This window comes from Furipterus horrens, unplaced genomic scaffold (assembly GCF_987537825.1).
Source record: "Furipterus horrens unplaced genomic scaffold, mFurHor1.1.pri manual_scaffold_10, whole genome shotgun sequence".
NCBI lineage: Eukaryota > Metazoa > Chordata > Mammalia > Chiroptera > Furipteridae > Furipterus > Furipterus horrens.
The window spans coordinates 71460430-71482592 of NW_028327180.1; the positions used below are offsets into that span (position 1 = coordinate 71460430).

At 42.1% G+C, this 22163-nt stretch overlaps 1 protein-coding gene and 1 pseudogene across 4 annotated transcripts in view; one reads left to right on the top strand and one right to left on the bottom strand.

Annotated features, from left to right (window-relative positions):
* ARHGAP26 (Rho GTPase activating protein 26) overlaps window positions 1-22163 on the bottom strand; it is a 485784-nt gene that overhangs the window by 118125 nt on the left and 345496 nt on the right. The window contains exon 21 of one of the 4 annotated variants that reach the window (XM_090288085.1): window positions 14631-16044. The exons of the other annotated variants lie outside the window; for them this stretch is intronic. Within the exon in view, the coding sequence (XP_090144211.1) occupies window positions 16032-16044 (13 nt within the window). The 3' untranslated portion in view covers window positions 14631-16031. Of the gene's footprint in view, window positions 1-14630; window positions 16045-22163 lie in introns of those variants that run through there. 4 annotated transcript variants of the gene reach the window in all.
* On the top strand, window positions 10610-10707 carry LOC150000608 (U6 spliceosomal RNA; annotated as a pseudogene).

Below are 22163 nucleotides of genomic sequence, written 5' to 3' on the forward strand. Positions count from 1 at the left end.
AAGAGGAATAAGGTCCAGACTACTGTTCAAACTTTTGGGGTACAGAGGTTCTTTCTTCCAAACTTAAGAGTTTTAGAATGCTAAGTCCAGCCCTAGCTGGTATGGCTCAGTGGATTGAGTGCCAGCGTGCAAACCGAAAGACTGTCGGTTTGATTCCTGGTCAGGGCACATGCCTGGGTTGTGGGCTAGGTCCCCAGCTGGGGCGTGCAAGAGGCAAGAAACAAATCAATGTTTCTTTCCCTCTCTTTGTCCCTGCCCTGCCCCACCTTCTCCTCTAAAAATAAATAAATAAAATCTTTTTTAAAAAAAAAAAGAAAGAAAGAAAGGTAAGTCCAGCTGGTGGCAACCATCTTGCAATCAAAAGGAAAGCTCTCATCCAGGAGAAGAGCCAACATAGAGGAAAACTGGGCTAAGAGATGGAAAGAGTTGGGTCCTGATGGCAACATCTGACACCTGGATCCATCCATGCCTGAAGTCAGATGTTCATGTGCTTCTCAAGTACATAGGTGAACCAGTAAGTTCCACTTCAGCCTGAGTTAGCTGGGCTGAGTTTTCTGCTACTGAAACCTGATTGGTAAATTTGCTCCAGCTGACAACATAGTCTTATATATAACAACTATTTGCACATTTAAAATATGTCACATAAGGGATGTTTATACGAGTACCCAGTTTCCAGAAACATGTGAGGACAGGAACAGCTGGCTCTTATTAGGGTCCATAAAGGCCCTGGACTGAGAGGTAGGAAAATATTCTGAAAGTAAATGTCTGAGAGTAACTTCAACAGTGCATTGCCATGTATCAGCGACAGCTGAATGGCTGTGGGGGAGCAGTTTCTATTGGGTTGGCCAAAACGTCCGTTTAGTTTTTCTATAAAACAAAAGACATGTTTTTCATTTTCACCAATAACTTTATTGATTTGGATATTCTGAGTATGGCAGCTATCTCCTATCAGCTTCTGGTGGTTAGAGGCCAGGGGTGTCACTAAACATCCTCCAATGCATAAGACAGCCCCACAGCAAAGCATTCTTGGGTTAAAATGTCAACAGTACCAAGAAACTTCACAAATCACTTCTGACACATTCAATCAGTCACATCACCTTCTCCCTACATGGGACAAATCTTTTTTTATGTTTCAGTTGTGTTTTTACCTTTCTTGAAATAATAAAGCATAATATGCCAAAAATGTTGTGTATTTTCTTCCTTCTTTAATATTAAAAGGGCTGCACAAAAATTCACCACTTTCGATAAGGTTTTTTAAAGTATATTTTATTGATTATGTTGTTACAGTAGTCCCAATTTTTTTCCCCTTTGCTTCCCTCTGCCCAGTACCCCCATTCCCTCCAGCAATCCCACCCTCCTTAGTTCATGTTCATGGGTTGTGCATTTAAGTTCTTTGGCTTCACCCTTTCCTATATTATTCTTAACTTCCCGCTGTCTATTTTGTACCAACCGATTATGCTTCTTAATCCCTGCACCATTTCCCAATTTCTCCCCCTCCCCGCTCCCAGCTGACAACCCTCCAAATGATCCCCATACCTATGATTCTGTTCCTGTTCTGGTTTGCATAGTTGGATTTTGTTTTTATTTTTTAGATTCAGTTGTTGATAGTTGTGAGTTTCTTGTCATTTTAATGTTCATAGTTTTGATCTTCTTTTTCTTAAATAAGTCCCTTTAACATTTCATATAATGATGGCTTGGTGATAATGAACTCTTTTAGCTTTACCTTGTCTGGGAAGCACTTCATCTGCCCTTCCTTTCTAAATGATAGCTATGCTGGATAGAGTAATCTTGGTTGTAGGTCCTTGCTTTTCATCACGTTGAATAATTGTTGCCAGCCTCTTCTTGCCTGCAAAGTTTCTTTTGAGAAACCAGCTGACAGTCTTATAGGTACCCCTTTGTAGGTAACTCTCTGCTTTTCTCTTGCTGCTTTTAAGATTCTCTCCTTATCTTTCACCTTTGGCATTTTAATTATGATGTGTCTTGGTGTGGTCCTCTTTGGATCTAGCTTGTTTGGGACTCTCTGTGCTTCCTGGACATGTATGTCTATTTCCTTTGCCCAATCTGGGAAGTTTTCCTTCATTATGTTTTCACATAAGCTTTCAATTTCTTGCTCTTCCTCTTCTCCTTCTGGCACCCCTATGATTCGGATGTCTGCACGTTTAAAGTTGTCCCAGAGGTTCCTAAGTCTCTCCTCATTTTTTTCAATTCTTGTTTCCTCATTCTGTACTGGTTGACTTTTTTTCTCCCTTAATATTCCAAATTATTGATTTGAACCCCAGTTTCCTACCCTTCACCATTGGTTTTCCTTCATTTCATTTAGCATAGCCTTCACTTCTTCCCTCATGCGTTTGCCATACTCAAGCATATCTGTCAAGCCTGTGAGCAACTTTATCACCCCTGTTTGGAATTCTGCACCTGTTAGGTTGGCTATCTCCTCGTCACTTAGTTCTCCCACTGGAACCTTGATCCATTTCCCCTTTTGGGCCATGCTTCTCTGTCTCCACATCTTGACAGGCTCCTGTGTTTGCCTCTGTGTCTTAGGTACAGCTGTCACTCCTGTTACGTTGTAAGGGGAGGAGCCTTAGGTATTCATCAGTAAAGGGTGATGAATGTCGTTGTGGCGCTGTGTGTCGGGGAGGGGTCTGAGAGGGAACAATGTCACTTGCTCAGCACTTGCCCCTTTTCCAGGCACTTCTCCCACTTTCATATGGGACTGGTGCCTCTCTAGCTGTTGCCCTGGCTGTCCTTCCCAGAGTGGGTGGGTCTGTGGATGTTCTAGGACCCTGGGGGCCCTTTAAACAAGTGGACTCTGCCGAGAGACCGGCAGTTTCTTCCTCCACCCCAATCCCCACTGGTCTGCACAGTCAGAAGTAATGAAGCTTGATTTTCCCTGGCACTGGGACCATGAGCTGTGCGGTCTGGTCAGGAGCTGGGAAAGCTACCCAGGTGTCCCTCCTGACTTTTGAAAATGTGTGACTTGCCACTGGCCTGCTGCTGCTGCAGCCACCATCACACCGCGTCCTCTCCGCCCCGGCTCCACCCCTCCTACCTGCCTGGATGAGTATTTCTTCTTTATATCTTTGTTTGTTGGACTTCCATGCAGTTTGATTTTCTGGAACTTCTGATTGTCTCTAGTTTTGAAGTAGTTGTATTCCTTCTTAGCTGTGGAGGGAGACCCAGCGTGTCTGTCTAGGCCTCCATCTTGGTCGGAAGTTCTGTTATGTTTCTTTTTAATTCACACTGATACCACAGCTGTCACAATATAATCTAACAGAATTGTTTCAAATGAAGTTGAAGACAACTAAGCACTATTAGAGCCACTGTACGAAAAAAAATTAAAGAAACTTTTTGGCCAACCCAATATAATCCACTTAGAATTTGAGAAAGAGAATGAATGTTACTGATCTGAATGAAAATAAATAACTGGCTCACTTTATCAGGTTTAGCATAGTAACTGAAGGCAAAATATAGCAACTCTAAGGAGTGAAAATAAGCAGGAATTTTCTGTATGGTTATATGATCATTATTTATACTCTGTCCTTATTAAGCCCACAATGAACCTGGCCTGTTCCAATTGCCTCTGAGCTGTGCTATCCATGTCGAGCTCAGAGCTATTTACCTGACTCCAAGGTAAGCAGCCTTGCTGAAAGCTGGAAGTGTCAGAATTTGATGCGTGTGCTAGGTCTTGGGTTGTAACACAGACAGGAGGAATACAGCTTATTTTCAAATCTATGTTGTTGGCTTTTTACAGGATAAAACTCAAAGCCAAGAGAATGAAGCAGAATGTTGTAGGGCTTTGTGTGACACTTAGAAATACAAACAGGCCCTTTGTGGAAGAAAATTTGGGCTAAAAAAATAGAGGAGTTCCAGATGGTGAGGCCTATTTGACTATGAAGCAAAACTGTGATGAAAGTAGAGAACATTTCAGGCACGTTAATTATACAAGATAAATCAATAGAAGATGTTCCACTGGGGTTCAGCTAGTATGGAATTCTGGAATGGGAAGACAATATTACTAGGCTTTCTCAGCTTTAGCGCCTGAAGAAGTAAAAATCTTGTTGATATAAGAAAGAAAATAATTGTAATGTAATGGATGAGAAGCGTATGTTCAGATCAAGTCAATTATGAGCGGCTCCCTGCACGTGCCCTGTACATTCCTGCCTCTGAGTCTTTCCCTGCTCTTCCCAGAATACTCCAGGTCCCTTCTGTCTAAATCCAACCCACTTTTTAAGACCCAAGTTCAAATGCCAATTTGATCACCAACTGTTCTTTGGCCATCCTAGCTCCAAGTCATCTCTCCCACTGGGAAATTTCACTTTATCCCAAAGATGTACTGTTTTATGATTTATATTTTATATATTAATAATATATTACCATTATAGATTGTTATAAATTAAACTATTTTATATTACTGCTATCTCTCATTATCAAGGACACTACTCCCATCTAACTCATCATTAACAGAATGGGCTTACATATTGAAGACATTCAGTAATTCCTGTTGAGTGAGAAATACTTTGGTTGCAGAAAATTAAAATGCCTTGAACTCAAGTAAGAAAAAAGGAATACAGGAAGCCACCTATCCAGTGTTGCTCCAACTATGTCTTTTCTGCTTCTCTTTGCACATTGGAATGACAGCAACTGGGCTCTCTGGGGTGGGGAACATGGGTGCTCAGCATTCTGGACAAGATAGAAAGAATCTTAACCCAGCTCCAGTTAAAAAAAACAAAACCCTGCAAATATTATGGTCGACCTGGCTTGGTCACATGCTCCTCCCTTTCCCCACACTGTTACCAGATTTATGGTATAAAATCTGTATCAGTCAAGGTTTTCCCTCTAGTAATTTTACAAACAAATCACATTAAATTATTTAAGCAGACAGGTTTTTATTTAAACCAATGGCAATCTTCCTAAGATACAGCACACCTATTTTTATCTTCAAAAGTAGAGTATGTCAAACAATTTACTTGACATGAATTACTGTCGTGTGCTGTCTGTCATATAATTATAACCCAAGGGGTTGTCTGGTATGTAGGGTAGCTTGCTCTTGTATCCAGATCTCTGTATTGTTACAGTTTGTGTCTTTTTTTTTTTTTTTTAAAGTCCCATACCATGCCTGATCAGCAATTACAGCTGACCTTTGAACAACACAAGGGTTAGGGGCACCAACATCTGTGCAGTCAAAAATCTTACAAAAGTTACAACTTTTAACTCTCTCAAAACCTTACTATAGCCGCCCCGGTATCTGTTGGGGATTGGTACCAGGACCCACTGCAGACACCAAAATCCATGGATACTCAAATCCCTTACATAAAGTAATCTACAACAGTGCATAGAGTCGGCCCTCTGCATCCATGGACTCCCAATCTGGGATGGAAAATACTGTTTTCAGTCCATGGTGGGCTGAATCTAGAGATACAGAACCTGAGAATATAGAGGGCCGATTGTATATTCATTGGAAAAAAAAAATCACACATAACTGGATCAGCATGGTCCAAACCTGTGTTGTTCAAGGGTAACTGTACAAACTTCCTGTTTCAACAGAGAGTGTTCTAAAATATTGAAAAACAGAAAATCTAGGAGCCAAGTTTGTTATTGTGTACAAAATAAGGTATATCTTGGACATGGCCAACTTTGGGACCTGTTCTTCCTTCAGTTCCTGCTGGAAAGCTTTGTCATCCAGCCCCATTGACCACAGATGATTCATCTGTAGAAGCACCTGCCTCAGGGCCTCCAGTCCACAGATCAGCCACCAGCTGGGGACGGGGCCAAGTAGAAAACTAGCTCAGTCAGATTTTCCCTCTCAGGAAATAGGGCTGGGAAGCAGAGAATTAAATTCTGTGGAGAGTCAAGCCATGAGGTAGCACTGAGGCCTATTTAAGGGGCCCTGACAATCCAAAGCTATAGACTCAGAAGCCATGAGGGGAAAAGGAGGCCTTCACTGAACAGTGGGAAAGAATAAGCCAGATGCGGAAGCATCAAGCAGGGACAGCTGGAAGCTGAAAGGGCCAACACACCAAAGAGCTGAAGGGTGGTGATGCTCAACTTCATACTGGGGCTGGCTTTCTTCCAAGTGACCCCACCTCCCCATAACTCCAGCTCTTTCCAACCTTCTCTGGGCTCCTGGCCTGCGCTTCTCCCCCACACATTCTCGATCCCCTGAGGAAACCTCAGGGTGTCCAACCAGGCTAGACACCAGAAGGTGTGGGCTCTTCCAGCTACTCAGAGCTCCTCTGGTGCTCACTGCCAGGTGTGTAGTGGGACTGTTCTAGACTAGTTGGGGGAGGCGTGTTACTCTGTAACTCAGATATGACTAGATCCCCTTCACTGTGAGGATTAGCACCTCAATACAACCCCCCACGGACATGCACGTCCTCAGTTACTGTTAACATTTTGACAATAATTATAGCAGGTGGCTTTTATTGAGGATTTATTATGGGCTAGAAGCCATGCTTTATATGAATGACTTCATTAAATCCTCACAACCACCCTGTGAAGTAGATACTATTACCTACTAAAGAGACGAGGCTTACAGATATCAACTAACTTCACGGCAACAAAGCTAATAAGCAGTGAAGTTGGGGTGGGAACTCACATAAGTCTGTCCCAGACCCCACCCTCTTCGCACTGTGACAGACTGAATAATGAAAACCTGATTTTAACCAAAGACTATGAGATGACATGGAAGAAAATATATATCACACACTACACAGGAGAAATTCCTATGTTCCCCAAAGTTCCTCCCCAACTGATAATCCCCTCATCTGTACACCCCACCTCCAAAAATCTCAACCTGTGTGCCCCACTCAATGAAACCAAAGCATGGTCCTTAGGAGTCCTGAGTCCAGCCTCAGCCCGGCACAGACACACATTCTAGTCCCACAGCTGCCACAGTCAAGGCAGCCCATGGTGCTATGCAGGAAAGCTGCCTTGAAAGGATCCTGTCCTTTTTTAAGAGAAAAGGGAAATCTTTATAAGGTAACAAAACACAGTTCAACTCATTTGAGCAGAGATGGTGTTTTCTTTCTCTTCTTTTCTACAAATTCATATATTTCTAGACAAATCTGGGCTAAAGCTAAGCATAAGGCTGTAGCAGGACACAAACAGGGTCCTACCTAAAATCAGACTGCTCTCCTGTTTGGGAGGTCATACGGATTACATATTCATATTCTAGATAAGGGTCTCAGGTTTCAGCTAAACCAGTTGTGCCAAGCTCAGTGAATCTGCTTCTGAGGCACATCAAAATTAATGAATAAGGTGTTACTGAGTGTCAACAGTAGCACCGAGGCTATGACTAGTAGGACTCCCAATGGCCTGAATCACAGCAAGCGGTATTCAAAATATCATCTCAACTCAGGTTCTAGTAAGCCTCCCTTTGTTTCACCTCTGGTATTGGTTACTGAATTGTACCTTGAAAAGAACAAACTCCAGGAGCTGATGTTTCTGGATGTGGAAGAAGAGCCTGGAAAAATCAGCCATGTATGCAAAGGAAATTACAGCAAAAGTTTTTTTGTAATGATGAACCAGGGTGCTTGCTTGTGGGCATAGGATCTAATTGACTTGGGTGAAAATTAAAGGCAGAACTTAACAGCTGGCCTGCGAGGAAGAGGGAATTTGATTTAGAATTTCCTTATAGATCAAGAACCAGAAAAAAGAGCCCTCACCTCTATACAGAAACATGAAAATTTACTTGCAAAACTTTTCTTGAACCATGGTGAGGCATAGCCTCTTTTATTTTTCCTGGCTACTCTGATTCAGAGTTTAAAGAACTAACTCTAAAGAACTTTCCTCTTCCATATAAAGGCCAGAAAGCAATCTTTCAAGGTATGAATTAAATTTCAATTGAACAGGATATTTGGTGTAGGGCTTCATATAAGAAATCATTACAAATTTTTGCCTCAAGTATTGCCCTAATAGAGAACTGTCCTAATGAGAACTTGCAGTAGTGGTAGGGGTAGGGGGACTTCAAAAAGGCAACATATTCAAATGATCAAATTCCAACTTTTCATTCCTTTCAATATTTTTTCTCTCTACATCTTTCTTACAGTCCAAATTTTAATTATTTTGCCATCTAAAATGTTGGATCCATAGAGACCTCTGAGGAAAAAAACAAACACACACACGTGAGACATTGTACCATCTTTTCTTTTATACCCCCAACACTTGATAATTGGCCAAGTCTGAGACATAGGAAGTCTTCTGGCTAACAGGATAAAAAAAGTTGGGTCATAAAACTAGAACCAAACACCTGCCCCCACTCCCACCCCCTCCGTCCTGCCACTCTCGGCAAGCTGGACCAAGGCAGGCAAGCTAATCACAAACTTCGATGTAGATCTACAAGATGAAGTAAGGAGATTACTGGGAATGCTATCCATGCAATATAAATGGAAAAGACAACTCATTCAAACATAAATATTTTTGAGTGAATGACCAGGCCACTCACTCACTACTTAAAATCTGTCTCATATTAACAGCAATGCTACCCCCATGTACGTAGATCTGATTTTCCCCACCTGGGCTGTAAGAGATTTGAGGGAAGAGTATTTTTTTTCATTTCTTTCCTGTGTCTGGAACAGTGTCCTTAACAAGATTTAGTAAACTGACTAGAAAAGTTCTGTCTATCCATTCTGGCCAATTTTGAGTGCTCGCATTCACGAGGGCTCTATGATACAGGCAGGCTACAGCAGCAAATGATCAATTGGCAGTGCCATATTCCAAAGGGGCACCTAAGATGAAGATATGTCTGCATTCCTTTGAGATTTAAGAGAGGGTAGAGTGTTGTGCAAGAGCAGTTGGTGCGTATTCTTCTGCAGAAATTACTTAGTTGCAGTGGTCATCTGGAACAGTGCTGGGTCTAACTGCTGTCTGGGATGATCACAGCAGCCACATTGGGCACTAACTTGCAGACCTTGTCTCTACTGGGTTAGCATGTCCAGGATTCCCGACCCTACTTCTTGACTTGTGATCTCCTGCCAATTTATTTTCACTGAGACAATTGCACATTGTAAGTGCTGCCATGGGGTGACTAAGGACATATTTCCTCTAATTCCACTTTCACACAAAGGGTCCACAGAAGAAAGGGAAGAAGGATGCACATGTGTGAGGGGGTGGGGGGCTGTTTCTCCCCAAGAAGGAACAGAGAGTTAGATGGCGCTGCTACCATGAGGTCTGTGCTGTAAAGCATGGTACAGTGTATGGAAGTTAAGGAAGAATATCGATGGGCTTCTTCTGAAACAGAGTTGAAGTCAACACATTTATTTGAAGAAACCTCTCTTGTGCTTCAGCTTTGACTTTTCCAGCTTTCAAGCGGCCTTCTTCAAGTCAAAGCGCTGAAGTTAATGGGCTTTAATCATCCTTGTCAGTGATGTTTGACATGATATAATGAGGGGCTTGCCAGTCTCATTCTCCCATTCCATCCAGGGTGCCACTATCCTTAAATTCTAATCTGGAAGTTTCACCTGCTTAGATCTTCAACGGTTTTGAGTACAGTGGTGAACAAAATAAACTGAATAGGGTTTTTCAACTTGCTTAAAACCTAAGATGATTACTCTCCTATGTCTCTGCTTCAGTCACTAAAAAACCAAACAAAAACCCTCTTTTCAGTGTGCCTAATAACAAACAGTATCACTTCTATTCTTACAACAGAAGCTGAAAAGGATTTTAAAAGTACTAAATTGTTCCTTTTTTCATTAGCAGGAAGCAAGTGATCTTACTGCCTAGAAGGCAGGGGATAGTGATGAATACAGGTGATTTAAGTAGTGCATCTGAGGTTACCAGGGCAACTGCTAATTATTATTGAGTAATTCTAATGTATCTCCACAAAGGTCAGGAGTTAAGGTTTTTCCATTATATGTTATGCTTTAAAACGCAGCTTTTAAAGGAAACTGGGTAGAGAACAGATGGAGAATGACAGATGAAGATCAGTTGAAAGAACTATATATAGCTCAAGAAAAACTGAACTACTTACATTTCGCAATGTCAGTTGAGGGGATGGGGGAGAAGTTCATGAGTAGCTAGCTGCTCGATGTAAAAAAATGACTTTCTGGTTTCCTAAGTTAGGGCTCCCCAAATTAATAAGAAATCTGATATCAGTTCAGATGCAGGGTTCTAACTGGACCCACTCCACTTAGCTCCCCGAGACCACTTTCCTCTGCTGCCCCAACAGACAGCATTTACTGAACCGAACTGGAGCCTTGGACGGACCAGCCTGAAGAGGAGTCTCGTGCCACTGAAGAATTCAGACTGACTTAATTTCATTTATAACACACCAAAAGTAACACCTTCTTGGTACAGGTCTTATTCTTCAATCAAACAGCATCTTCTTACTTAGACTCCTGGCTATTGAGAATGTAACAGTTTTTTAAAAAAAATTTTTATTAATTTATTTTTAGAGAGAAGGGAAGGGAGGGACAAGAAGGAGAGAAACATCAATATGTGGTTACCTCTCACACGCCCCTAACTGGGGACCTGGCCCACAACCCAGGCATGTGTATTGCCTGGGAATTGAACCAGCAACCCGTTGGTTTGCAGGCCGGCACTCAATCTGCTGAGCTATACCAACCAGAGCAAGAATGTAACACATTTTAAAGGTTAAAAAAAAAAATTCCTGGTGCTCACTTTGGCAACACATATACTAAAAACTGATATGATACAGCACAGCCCTTGCGTTAGGATGGCACGCAAATTGATGAAGTGTTCATATTTTTAACATCAAATCATCATGCTATATGTCTATTCTTCAATAAAACTGGGAAGAAATAAAAGCACATATATTTAAAAATTCCTCTCATGAAGATGCACCCCACAACGTTCTAAAGAAAATAAAAGAATGGTGATTTCAAAACGGAGGAAATCTATTTGTAATTGTTTTCAAACCTGATCAATGCATGCCCATGTAAAAAAATTCCAATACTACAAAAGAACAGTGTTGAAAGGAAAAGTCAGTGTCCCTTCCACCACAGGCCACACTACCCCATCTGACTCCGTCAGAGACAACCATAGATTCATCCCCCTGTATCTTTCCAGAAATATTACAGACATGTTCACACATCTGTTGGTGTACAGACCTCTGGATTCTTACATAAGAATCATGCAATGCTCACTAATGGTTTTCATATCTAGCTGTACATCAAAAATCACCTAGGAAGTTTAGGAAACTGCCAAACTCAGATCTCACCCCAGACCAATGAAATCTGAGGCTCCAGGAAAGCGACCTAGGTGTTGGTATATTTTACTTTAGGTTCCCCAGGTGATGCTAATGTGTAGCGTGGACTGAGAACCACAGGTACACACTCTCCTGAACCTTGCTTTTGTCCTTAATGCACCTCTGAAGGTTGCTCCATACCAGTGTATATAGACCTACCGCATTCTTCTGCTGTACTGGGTACTATTCCACTCTACCATTGATTTAGGCAGTCCTTTATGATGGTTAGCCCTTCTGGCCCCACTCTTTGGCTTTTATAAATGGTATGGAAATATATATCCATGCTGGATGGAATCTACTCTCCAGTCTGCCCTCATCTCTGGGAGTTTACCTGCATGGAATCCATCAACAGGGGTTTCCTGCACCCTCTGGTTTCCTGTTGGGCTCACCAAGGGGGAGCTCTGGCAGGAGATGAGAAAAAGGAAGGAGTCAAGGTTTTCATTCCTTTGTCTCCCTTCTGAGAGAGGTCACCACCACTTAGCTAAGTCCCTTGACCAAAGGCCCTTTAAAGGTGCCAACTCTATAGAACTCTTTCCCCTTTTGGGTTCTGGTAAACACTTTCAACTCAAGGCCCTTAAGCCTAAAGATGATAAGTAGTTGGGTGCTACTAGCCCTGGTTTACTGTGTTCCCTTTTGATTCTCCTGCCCCTACTCTTTGTAATAAACCCTCCTTGAATTATGCTATTTCTACTGCACCGATGTCTCTTCTTAGGATTCTAATGCTGCACCTTGGATAGACACCTCTGCTTTTATTTCTTTGTGGGCAATACCATCTTGCTTCCCTCTGAAGACATGGCTTCTTCTCACTGGGCAACAAGGTGGTCCTTACAACAGGCATTTTATCCCTTTTCTGAGCATTTTTGACAACAGCCAGAGAACAGCACCATCACCTCTTCAATTTTTAAGGAATATTGAAAGGAACACTAAATCAATGTCTTGGAAAGAACCTCACTGCTTCCTTGTGAAGAAAGCTGATAGGTACTGGAAGAGAACCCAATAGAGCAAATGCAGCAAATGATTAAGATCAGAATTTCAGAATAATTCTTTTCAGAAACTGTTTTTAATTTTGCCATAATGACAGTCAAGTTTACACAGTCATAGGCTGTAAAGTAATTCCGAGGCTAATTACCCCCTCGTGGAAACTAAGACTGCAACTGGGTTCTAGTCTAATTAGTCTGGGTCCAACTGGCTCCACCCAATGGAGAAACAATAGGGAAGATGGCTTGAGGAGGCTCCCCAGACTAAACACCTAAGCCTGTTTTGGGCAAACAGCTTGAACCCTGTCTCCGAAGAGGAGCACTTCTATTGATTTGAGTGTATTCTGTTATTTGCAGTTAATTTAAGTTTAGGTGTTTTATTTAAAAATTATCATCTCAATGTTTTTAATCTGGGTTGCTTTTTTTTGTTATGTCAGTATCAAATAAACAAAAATAAACATTGAGCGTCAATCTCCTGCCACCACTGAAAGAAACCAACACTAGGGGACTGTTCATTGGTAAGAGGGCAGTCTAGGAGCAAATAATGGTAAGGCAATAAAACCCTAATAGTAGTAAACAATTTTTGTTAACCACTTATTATGCACGAGGCCATTTGCTAAATGTTATGCAGGCATCATTTCATCTGACCCTCACAACAACCCTGAATGTGGGTCTTATTATTACTATTATTATTTTTACTATTATTATTACCATTTCAGAGAATAGGTTTAGCTCAGAGAGGTGAGATAACTTCCCAAGTTTACATAGTTAGAAAGTTTAAGAGCCAAGGCTTCATGACCAGGCCACGTGGTCTTTTCCTTATACCAGATCCCATTTTGTCCTTCAGTGAGCTATCTATGGCCATAAATTTATATATAAATTAAGTCTCTGCTCTCCTGAAGGATCTTGCCATAATAATGGCATCCATTCTAAGAAATACATTTTCCCCTCAAAAGAAGAGTGTGGATTTAAATAGCATTTCCTGAACTGTGGAAATGTGGCATAACACACGCCTTTTGGGAGATTCACATATTAAAGGTTCAGATCACGGATCTGTTGACTTTATCCAACTCAGCCCTTGCCTTTCCTCTTCATGCGCCAATGTGGGGAATGCTGATTCACAAGTCCCATATCTCCCAGACATGTTGATGCTGATCCACCCCATCAGTATCACAAACCCCCCAAAGCCATTTTCCTGTCAATGCAAAGGTCTTGACCTTCTTATGTTACATCCACAGTAGGTGCTCATTTTTAAAAAATCTGTTGGTTTGATTAACTGATGCACCTATCCTCTCTTATTTGTGACCAAAAGGCAGGCACTAGCAAAGCAGCTAGCTGGCTACCTTCGGGAGCTGGAAAGTGCAGTGCTGGTGAACCACGTGGGTTCCCCTGAGAAGCAAACCCATCAGTCCTCAGCCTACTAAGTTGTGACAAATCTCAAAGGCTAGGGGCAGGTTGTTCTTAAGCCCCACTACTATCACCACTGCAGGGACAATGAGTGCTAGTGAGTGATGACACAGGCTTGGCCCTGGGAGCTTTACAATAAGGTAAATCCAGGTGTTATTCTTGTGGAAGTCCATCAACCTAAAGTACTAGGATTATGGTTTTCAGATTTTACCAGGTGTCAGAATCAGGGCTTGTTAAAACACAGAGCACCAGGCCCTTCCGCCATAGCTGCTGATCCAGTAAGTCTGGGGTGGGGCCTGAGAATGTGTATATCTAACAAGCTCCCAAGTGATGCCACTGACTCTGGTCACAGGACCACATACCCTGAGAAACACAGCACTGGGCTGTGACCCGGCCCTGGAAGACCCAATGAAGCTGACAGTAAATCCCGCTTGGTTTTCTAGATTCTAAATGCAGAGGAAGGATTAAAAATGAGAGCCTTAGGCCATTTCCAACCAGAAGTGTGTTTCTAGCTGAGGAAGCACCTGCTCTCCAGACTGACTAAAAAGGTTTAGAAGGCAGTACTTTAACTCTAGTGTGATTTTAATTTACCCAATTTGGAATCTGTATCTGTTGATACCAGTAAGACTCCCCCAAATTATATACATAGAAAGGGAAACAATTTCAAATCTAACTCTGAGAAAAATGGCATTTTAGAGTTCCTCCGAAGTCCCCTCACAGGCTTACCTGAAAGCCGTGGAATATCTCAAGCCCGGTTCCTTCTCCAAAGACTCTACCAAAAATTCGAGATTTAAAATGCGTAACACCTACCTATACATATACAATGCCTAAGTGCCATAAGGCATTTGAGGGCAGCTAAATTGAGAATGAAATTCATTCATTCATTCATATGTTTAATTTAACTCCAAGGTTTTAGTATCTACTCTGTGTCATGGCAAATTTTGGGAATTGTAGAATACTAGCAAGATTAATTAATAGAAAAAATATACAGACTCTGTTTTTAAAAAAATATTTTTATTATTTTATTTATTTGTTTTCAGAGAGAGGGGAAAGGAGAAAGAGAGGAAGAGAAATATCAATGTATGGTTGCCTCTCACATGTCCCCAAACAGGGGACCTAGCATGCAACCTAGGCATGTGCCCTGACTGGGAATTGAACCAGCGACACTTGGTTCACATGTTGATGCTCAATACACTGAGCTACAGCAGCCAGGGCTTAATATACAGACTCTTTATGTGATTTTAGCTTGTAAAAGGGGAAAGAAAACAATGATGTGTGTGAAGGAAAACATTTTCCCACTTGTGATTTTCACTACACTGGAAAACACAGATGTGGCTAAGCTCTGGAGCTGTGTCTCATCCCCGCCTCCTCCCTACCCCCTCTGCTGACAGGCTATACAGATCCAAGTGCCACTGGCAGCCCTGGTGCTTGGGAACAAAATCCTGCTGGGTCATATCGTGTGAGGGCTGCCTCAAGCAATTTTTATGTGAAAAAGAACCGCTAATGACCAAACGCATTTATCCAATAAAAATTGGATGGGTCACCAGGCAGGAATTCTCACCCTCAACCAAGGGAAGCCAGCTGGGCTCCTGACTGGCGAGGGAGATCTTGGCTGGGGAACTGGAAAAGCTGACAGGAAGCCACTCAGAAAACAAGAATACGGGTCACATAAGTGGCCATCGCTGAAAATGTCAAGGGAACGTGGCCTGATGCTTGCAGGAGCTGTGGGACCGTGGAACTGAGCCTTACGTGTCAAAGGGATGGCTGCAAGTTTGACCACGAAACAACCACAAATGAGCAGGCTGGCTCCACTGTGGGAGCTGAGGAGGAACAAGAAAAGGCATCTGCTTCCTTGTGAAAATGATTATGCTTCCAAGTTATTTCCCAAGGTAGGGAATGCCACCAAGTTTTCAGGGAAAACAGTCCGAAGAGACCTTTTCTGCTTGGAGGTGGGTGAGAAACAGAATCCTCAATCTAACAGGGAGATCCTCCTCCACTGAAAACCAATTCAACCAAAGAGAACTTCCTCTTTCAAATCCGTGCATTCCAAAGGATGACAAATAAAGATCACTGTAGTGAAATTATAGCTGCCTGCTTGGGTGTAGCTCTTTTGGCATAGAATAGCATTTAGATGGTAAAATTACTTTTAAAATAATGGCATAAATTATCATTTGTCTAATGCATATTATTTTGTGATTCATTTGGTCTCAATAAATAATAGTTATGCATAAAGCTCATCAAGTATCCTGTAGGGTCTGGAAATTTCCAAATTTTTCAGGAGCAGGTGTGCCTACCCAGCTGATCTTTGTTTAAGGTGGGGCAGCTCCTGCCCCTCTAGAGGTTCCTTCTTTTCACTGATACCTCAAAGCCTGGACTGACAGCTCCGGTCTGGAGTCAAGGTGGGAAGTACTGGGAATAGGTGAGGACATGACTGCACACAGAAGTTACACACCAGCGCTGGGAAGTAGGAAGAGAGAAAGGGTACTGTGTGGAGGCCCTTCAAAATAATACTAATAGTAACCAACCTTCATAGTGATAAACATGTAAATGAGATAAAGAATGATATCATTTAATCTTCACCCATTTTGGAGGAGGGTACATTTGCCCTGTTTTACAGATGAGAAAACAGCCAGAAAGAACTAAAGTAACTTGCTTCCTTCCCCTATAAATCCATACCTCCTTTACTCTACATTAGTTTTCTCTAAAGAACGTGATGTCTGCTGTATTAGATAGTGACTTACCTCCTATCTCCACTAGAATATAAAATCAACAAGAAAAGAAACCCTCATTTTTTTTCTTTAAATTACTGTATCTTCAGCACTCGGCATGATGCCTGGCACACATGGTATTTGTTGAATGAGGGTTGACTGAATAAATAAAACTTAAGTAAAATTTTAGAAATATCTCTGAAGGCAAGTTTTCCCCAGATTTCATCTGAGAGCAACTGAATCGAAGTCAGAAGGAGCCAACAGTGCTTCAGAGAAACAACTCAGCCTGGAAGCAGCCTTGTTTATCCTCTGAATTCCAGGGACTGTGCTCTCGCCTCTCACTGGCCACTGAGATGGGAGAGGATAGTCGACTCTGGCAGAATTTGAAGGCACTTGGCATGCACCCATCTTTTAGGTCACCAGAACTAACTTGGAAATGCGTGTGCGTGTGTGTTAACCGGAAAGGATGAGAAAAATTTATTTTATTTATGGGGCTACTGGCAAGTGAGTTATTTTTTTCATAAGGACCAGTTAGGCAGAGAGAACTCCCAGGTGAGCTCCCCCATGGCTGTAATCATCCCCCAACTTCCTAACCTTCTTTCAGCCTTAACAAGCCCACCACTCCTGCCCCAAAAGTCTAAAGCAAGCCTTCATCTAGTAGTTTTTAATTTGGGGAAATTACTGCAGTATCTTATGTAGTGGGATGTCCCGACTCCTTTGTTTATTTCCTCCTTAAAATTCACTATTTTCCAGAAAGCAGTTGCACGGTGCCAACTCTTTTATTGATTGTGAGAGAAGGGAGTGACTTTTACTTCTGCAGTCCTTTGTAAACATCCACTGAACAAGCTCTGTTCTTAGAGACAGGTCAGTCCCATCTTTTCACCGCAGGGAGTGAGGGGATGGGCATGCTCAGGACCAAGGACTGGCACCAGCTAGTCGATGTTGGTGCTAGGATTACCTAGGCTTTCCTGCTTTCTATTCCTGCCACTGTTTAAGCTATCTTTCTCACTGCCTCAGCCATTAGCTATGGCTTTTGTTTTGTTTTTTTTTTAATATGCTTTATTGTTTATGATATTACAGTTGTCCCAATTTCTTTTCCCTTTGTTCCCCTCCACCCAGTGACCCCCCTTCCTACAGTTGTTCCCCCACCTTAGTCCATGCCCATTGGTTATGCATATAGTTCTTCTCAACATCTTTCTGTCTACTCCACTCCCTCCTACTATGCTTCTTAATTCCTGTACCATCTCCCTCCCTCTCCCCCTTCCCCTCCCTGCTGACCTCCCCCCAAAATGTTCCCCATACCTATAATTCTTTTCCCACTCTCGTTGCCTACTTAGTTTGCCTTTGTTTCAGTTCCCTAGCTTCTGTTGTTGGTTGTTGTGATACAGTTTTCATTTTAATGTTCATAGTTTTGATCCTCCTTCTCCTAAACAAGTCCCTTTAACATTTCATATAACAGTGGTTTGGATCTAATGAACTCCTTCAGTTTTACTTTGTCCTGGAAGCACTTTCTCTGCCCTTCTATTCTGAATAACAGCTTTGCTGGATAGAGTAATCATGGTTGTAGGTTTTTGATTTTCATTACTTTGAATATTTCTTGCCAGTCCCTTCTTGCCTGCAGAGTTTCTTTTGAGAAATCGGCTGAGTCTTATTGGGACCCCTCTGTATGTAATTCTCTCTTCTCTCTTGCTGCTTTTAAGATTCTCTCTTTATCCTTAATTTTTGACATTTTGATTATAATGTGTCTTGGTGTGGTTCTCACTGGGTCCAGTTTTTTTGGAACTCTCTGTGCTTCCTGGACATGTAAGTCTATTTCCTTCCCCAAGTTAGGGAAGTTCTGCTTCATTATTTTTTCACATCATTTTTGAATTTCTAGTTCTTCTTCACCTTCTGTCAGCCCTATGATTTGGATGTTGGCCTGCCTATAGCTGTCCTATAAGTTTCTGAGCCCTTCCTCATTTTCCTCACTTCTCATTTCCTCTTTCTGCACTGGTTGACTGTTCCTTCCCTATGTTCCGATTTGTTGATTTGATCCCTGATTTTCTTGCCCTTACCACTAGTTTCATATGTGTTTTTGTTCATTTCAGCAGGACTAGCCTTCATTCCTTCTCTGTCTTGTTTAAGATCTGCTATTAGGTCTGTAAGCATTTTTATAACCCAAGCTCTGAACTGAGCCTCAGAAAGATTTTCTATCTGTTGCTTCATTAGATTAGATATTTGCTGTCTGGTCAGCTGCGTCACTGGGATCTCTATCATGATCTGTGTCATCCTGACCATTTTGTGTTTACCTTTGCTTCCTGGGCAGGGCTGTTACACCTCCTACACTATAGGGGGTGGATCCCGTGCACTCGTCACAACTGGATGACCCGTCTCACCACGCTGTGGCGTTTTCTGCAGGGGGTGGGGGTCCAAGATGGATTCCTGCCATTCACTCTCTGCTGAGAGACCGGGAGCCTCCTCCTTCGTCCCCACCCACTCGTGGCCTCACAGTCCAAGGCAATGGAGGTCTGTCTTCCACGGCTTTGGAATCGCAAGCTGACAGGTCTGTTCTGCAGCAGGGGGTGCTCCCCAGGCGCTTCTCGCATCCTCTTAAATACGAGTGTCTGTGCTTACTGCTGCCACCGCGGACAGCACAACTTGATCTCTCCTCCCCGGCTTTGCCCCTCCTACCTGTCCAGACAAGCACCACTTCTTTATAACTTCATACGTTGGACTTCCATTTATTTTCTGGAACTTCTGGTTATTTCTGGTTTTGTGGTAGTTGTATTCCTTCTTAGTTGTGGAGGGAGATGGAGCGTGTCAGTCTAGGCCTCCATCTTGGCCAGAAGTCTGGTTTTGTTTCTTAACTTCTCAGAACCTCATTTTCTTTCAAAGAAGATTCTGAAAATTGAGAGGCTAATCTCCATGCTGCCACTACTCTACAGTGAGAACCTTCCATACATGTCTACCTTACCCAGGCAGCCCAGCCCCATTCCAAGGCAGCTGCCCATGACTCCAAGGTCACAAATCCTAGGCCTTGTGTAAGTTAAATATTGCTGAATAAACCGGCCTAAACTCAGTGGCTTAAAACAACCACAATGTATTATTTCTTAAGAATCTGGGAGTTGATTGGGCAGCTTTTCTGTTGGTCTTTCCTGGACTCACTCCTGTGGCTGCTTTCAAAAGGTTGGTGGCCTGGGCATTGGGCTAGGCTGGGACAGATGGGCTTTTTCCTCTTGGAGGCTAGATTGGGTTTTTTTACATGGTGGCTGGATTCCAAGAAAATGAAATGGGAAGCAATAAGGCCTTGTGGTCTGGGCTTGAAGATCAATGATATTACTTCTATGACACCCTATTGGCCAAATCTAGGCTGAAGGCCAGCCTAGATTCAAGGACTCCACCTCCTAGTGGGAGGGGCTGCAAAGGTTCTTTGGCCATATGTAATCTATCACAGGCCTACAGGTAGTGGATATGAAAGAGTGAAACAGGCCAGCTGTGAGAAGATAGGGATGGAAGAAAGCATTATCTATCTATTACCATCTAACGTATTGGTTCAGTATGGCCATATCTGATAACTTTTTAGAAGAAGCTGGAAATCTAGATTTTTTTCAGAAGTATATAAATAGGCTTTATTTTTTTGAGCAGTTTTAGGTTTACAGAAAAATTGCTCGAAATAACAGCATTTCCATATACCTCTACCCAGTCCCTAAGTCTCCCCTATTATTAACATCTTTCATTAGTGTGGTATCAATACATTTGTTAAAACTGATGAACCAATATCAATATCTTATTATTAACTAAAGTTAATAGCTTACAACATGAGGATTTGTTCTTTGGGTTCAATGGGTTTTACGAGTTTTGACAAATGCATGTTTTGTATCTACTATCCATAATCTTTTTACTAACTTTATAGTTTTACCTCTTCCAGAATGACATAAAGTTAGCATTATACCATGTTGTATTTTCTTAAGAGTGGCTTTTTTTCACTTAGTATTGTAATAAGCATTTAAGGTTCAACCATGTCTTTTCATTAGTCATTTATTTAATCGCTAAATAATATTCTATTGTCTGGATGTACTACACTTTGTTTGTCTATTCACCTACTAAAGGACATCCTGGTTGCTTCCAAGTTTTGGCAATTATGAGTAATGCTGCTATAAACACTTATGGGCAGTTATTATGTGGACATACATTTTCAACTCATTTGGGTAAACACCTAAGAGTGTGATTGCTAGATTGTGTCATGTGATAAATCTATGTTTAGTTTTTTAAGAATCTACCAAATTATCTTTCCAAGTGGCTCATTTTGCATTCCCACCAGCAGTGCATGAGTTCTGGTTTCTCCACATGCTCACCAGCATTTGATATCAGTACTTTCGATTTTAGCTGTTCCAAGAGGTATGTATGTAGTGATAGCTCCTGGTTTTAATTTGGAATTCCCTAATGACCTAAGATGTTGAGCATCTTCTCATATGCTTATTTGCATCTGTGTATCTTCTTTGGTGCAGTGTCTATCTAGATCTTTTGCCCAGTTTTTAATTGAGCTGTTTACTTACTGAATTTTAAGAGTGCTTTATATATTTTACAGATTTTTATTTTTTATTTTTATTTTTTTTTGCCCTGATATGGCTAGAAAGATGGCATCTCTAATTTGGATGCCTGACTTAGCATTATGCTCACACAAACAAGAGGGTCCTGATCTCCTTGGAGAATTAGCAAAGATTTACCACAGACAGCCAAGTGCAGTCTCTGGAATACCAAAGGGTGCTATGTCACAGAGGTGTTTCTTTCATTATGATTGTTACACGGTCATAGTGATCATTCCAGTCATTATGAAAATAATGAAAAACAAATGAATAAAATAAAAAGAAGAACAGTTTTCTGGTGACTAGTTCCCCACCTTATGCCTAATTAATAGTCTAGCTAATGGTAATCCCCCACCCCAATTTTGTTTTTTGTTTTCATCTGCGTAATTAAGTGTTCCCATTCAAGGATCTCTGTGCACTTCAAAGTCAGCAATGTTGGAGGGAAATTAAAGGGTCCAGAACTGAAGTTGAGATGCTCTGGGTTCAGTTGCTGCCACTGAGCCCAATCACCATGGCACAGTGTGCTGACAGACTTCACAGAATTAATTTACTCAGGGAACATACTGAGACTTCTGCTTGCCAGGGCTACCCAGCTTCTGTCCATGGCCTACTCAGGCAAATTCCAGGCAAGAGAAAAATGGGAGGCACAACTGAAGGACATCTCACTGCTTTTGGTGTCAGAAATGGTAAGTGAACCTCCTGCAGAGCCTGCGGGACCTTTGCCTGGCCCTCATTCAGGGGCACGGCAAGCTCTGGTGTCAGTGCTGGCATCTGCAGTCCTTCTACCTCAAGAACAGTCTTGTTTGAGCTCAAGACTCACGGATACCAGTCAGACCTTCACTCAACTTGGAAGGACCACAGTCCTATTGCAAACATTCCTTCTTCTCATCCTCCTCCAAAGGAAAACAGGTAGAACCAGTCCTGGTGACACCCTTGTTTCCCTGGGAAAGCCCCCCCAAATCTGTAGCAGGCATGGAACAGTCCTCTGGATGGCGTGAACCAGAAGGAGTGACCCCCAGTGTTTTATGTAAAACAAATAATTAAACAGCTAAAAAATAAGAAGCCCAAGCCCCCTCTTCCAGGTAAAAGACATACCCTCCTTCCTACTTTGCTGCTGAAGCAGCCTCTTTGGACACACTATACTCAGCAGTGACTCAGGGGATTCCCAGCCCCCAGCTACTGAAAACAAAGATGAAAGACCACTGGTTGATACTGTGGCTAGAATCAGAGGATGTTAAGCAACCTGGGCTAGAAATGAAACCTTGCTCATGCTGAGCAACAAATAACTTCAGCAGCTAGTAGG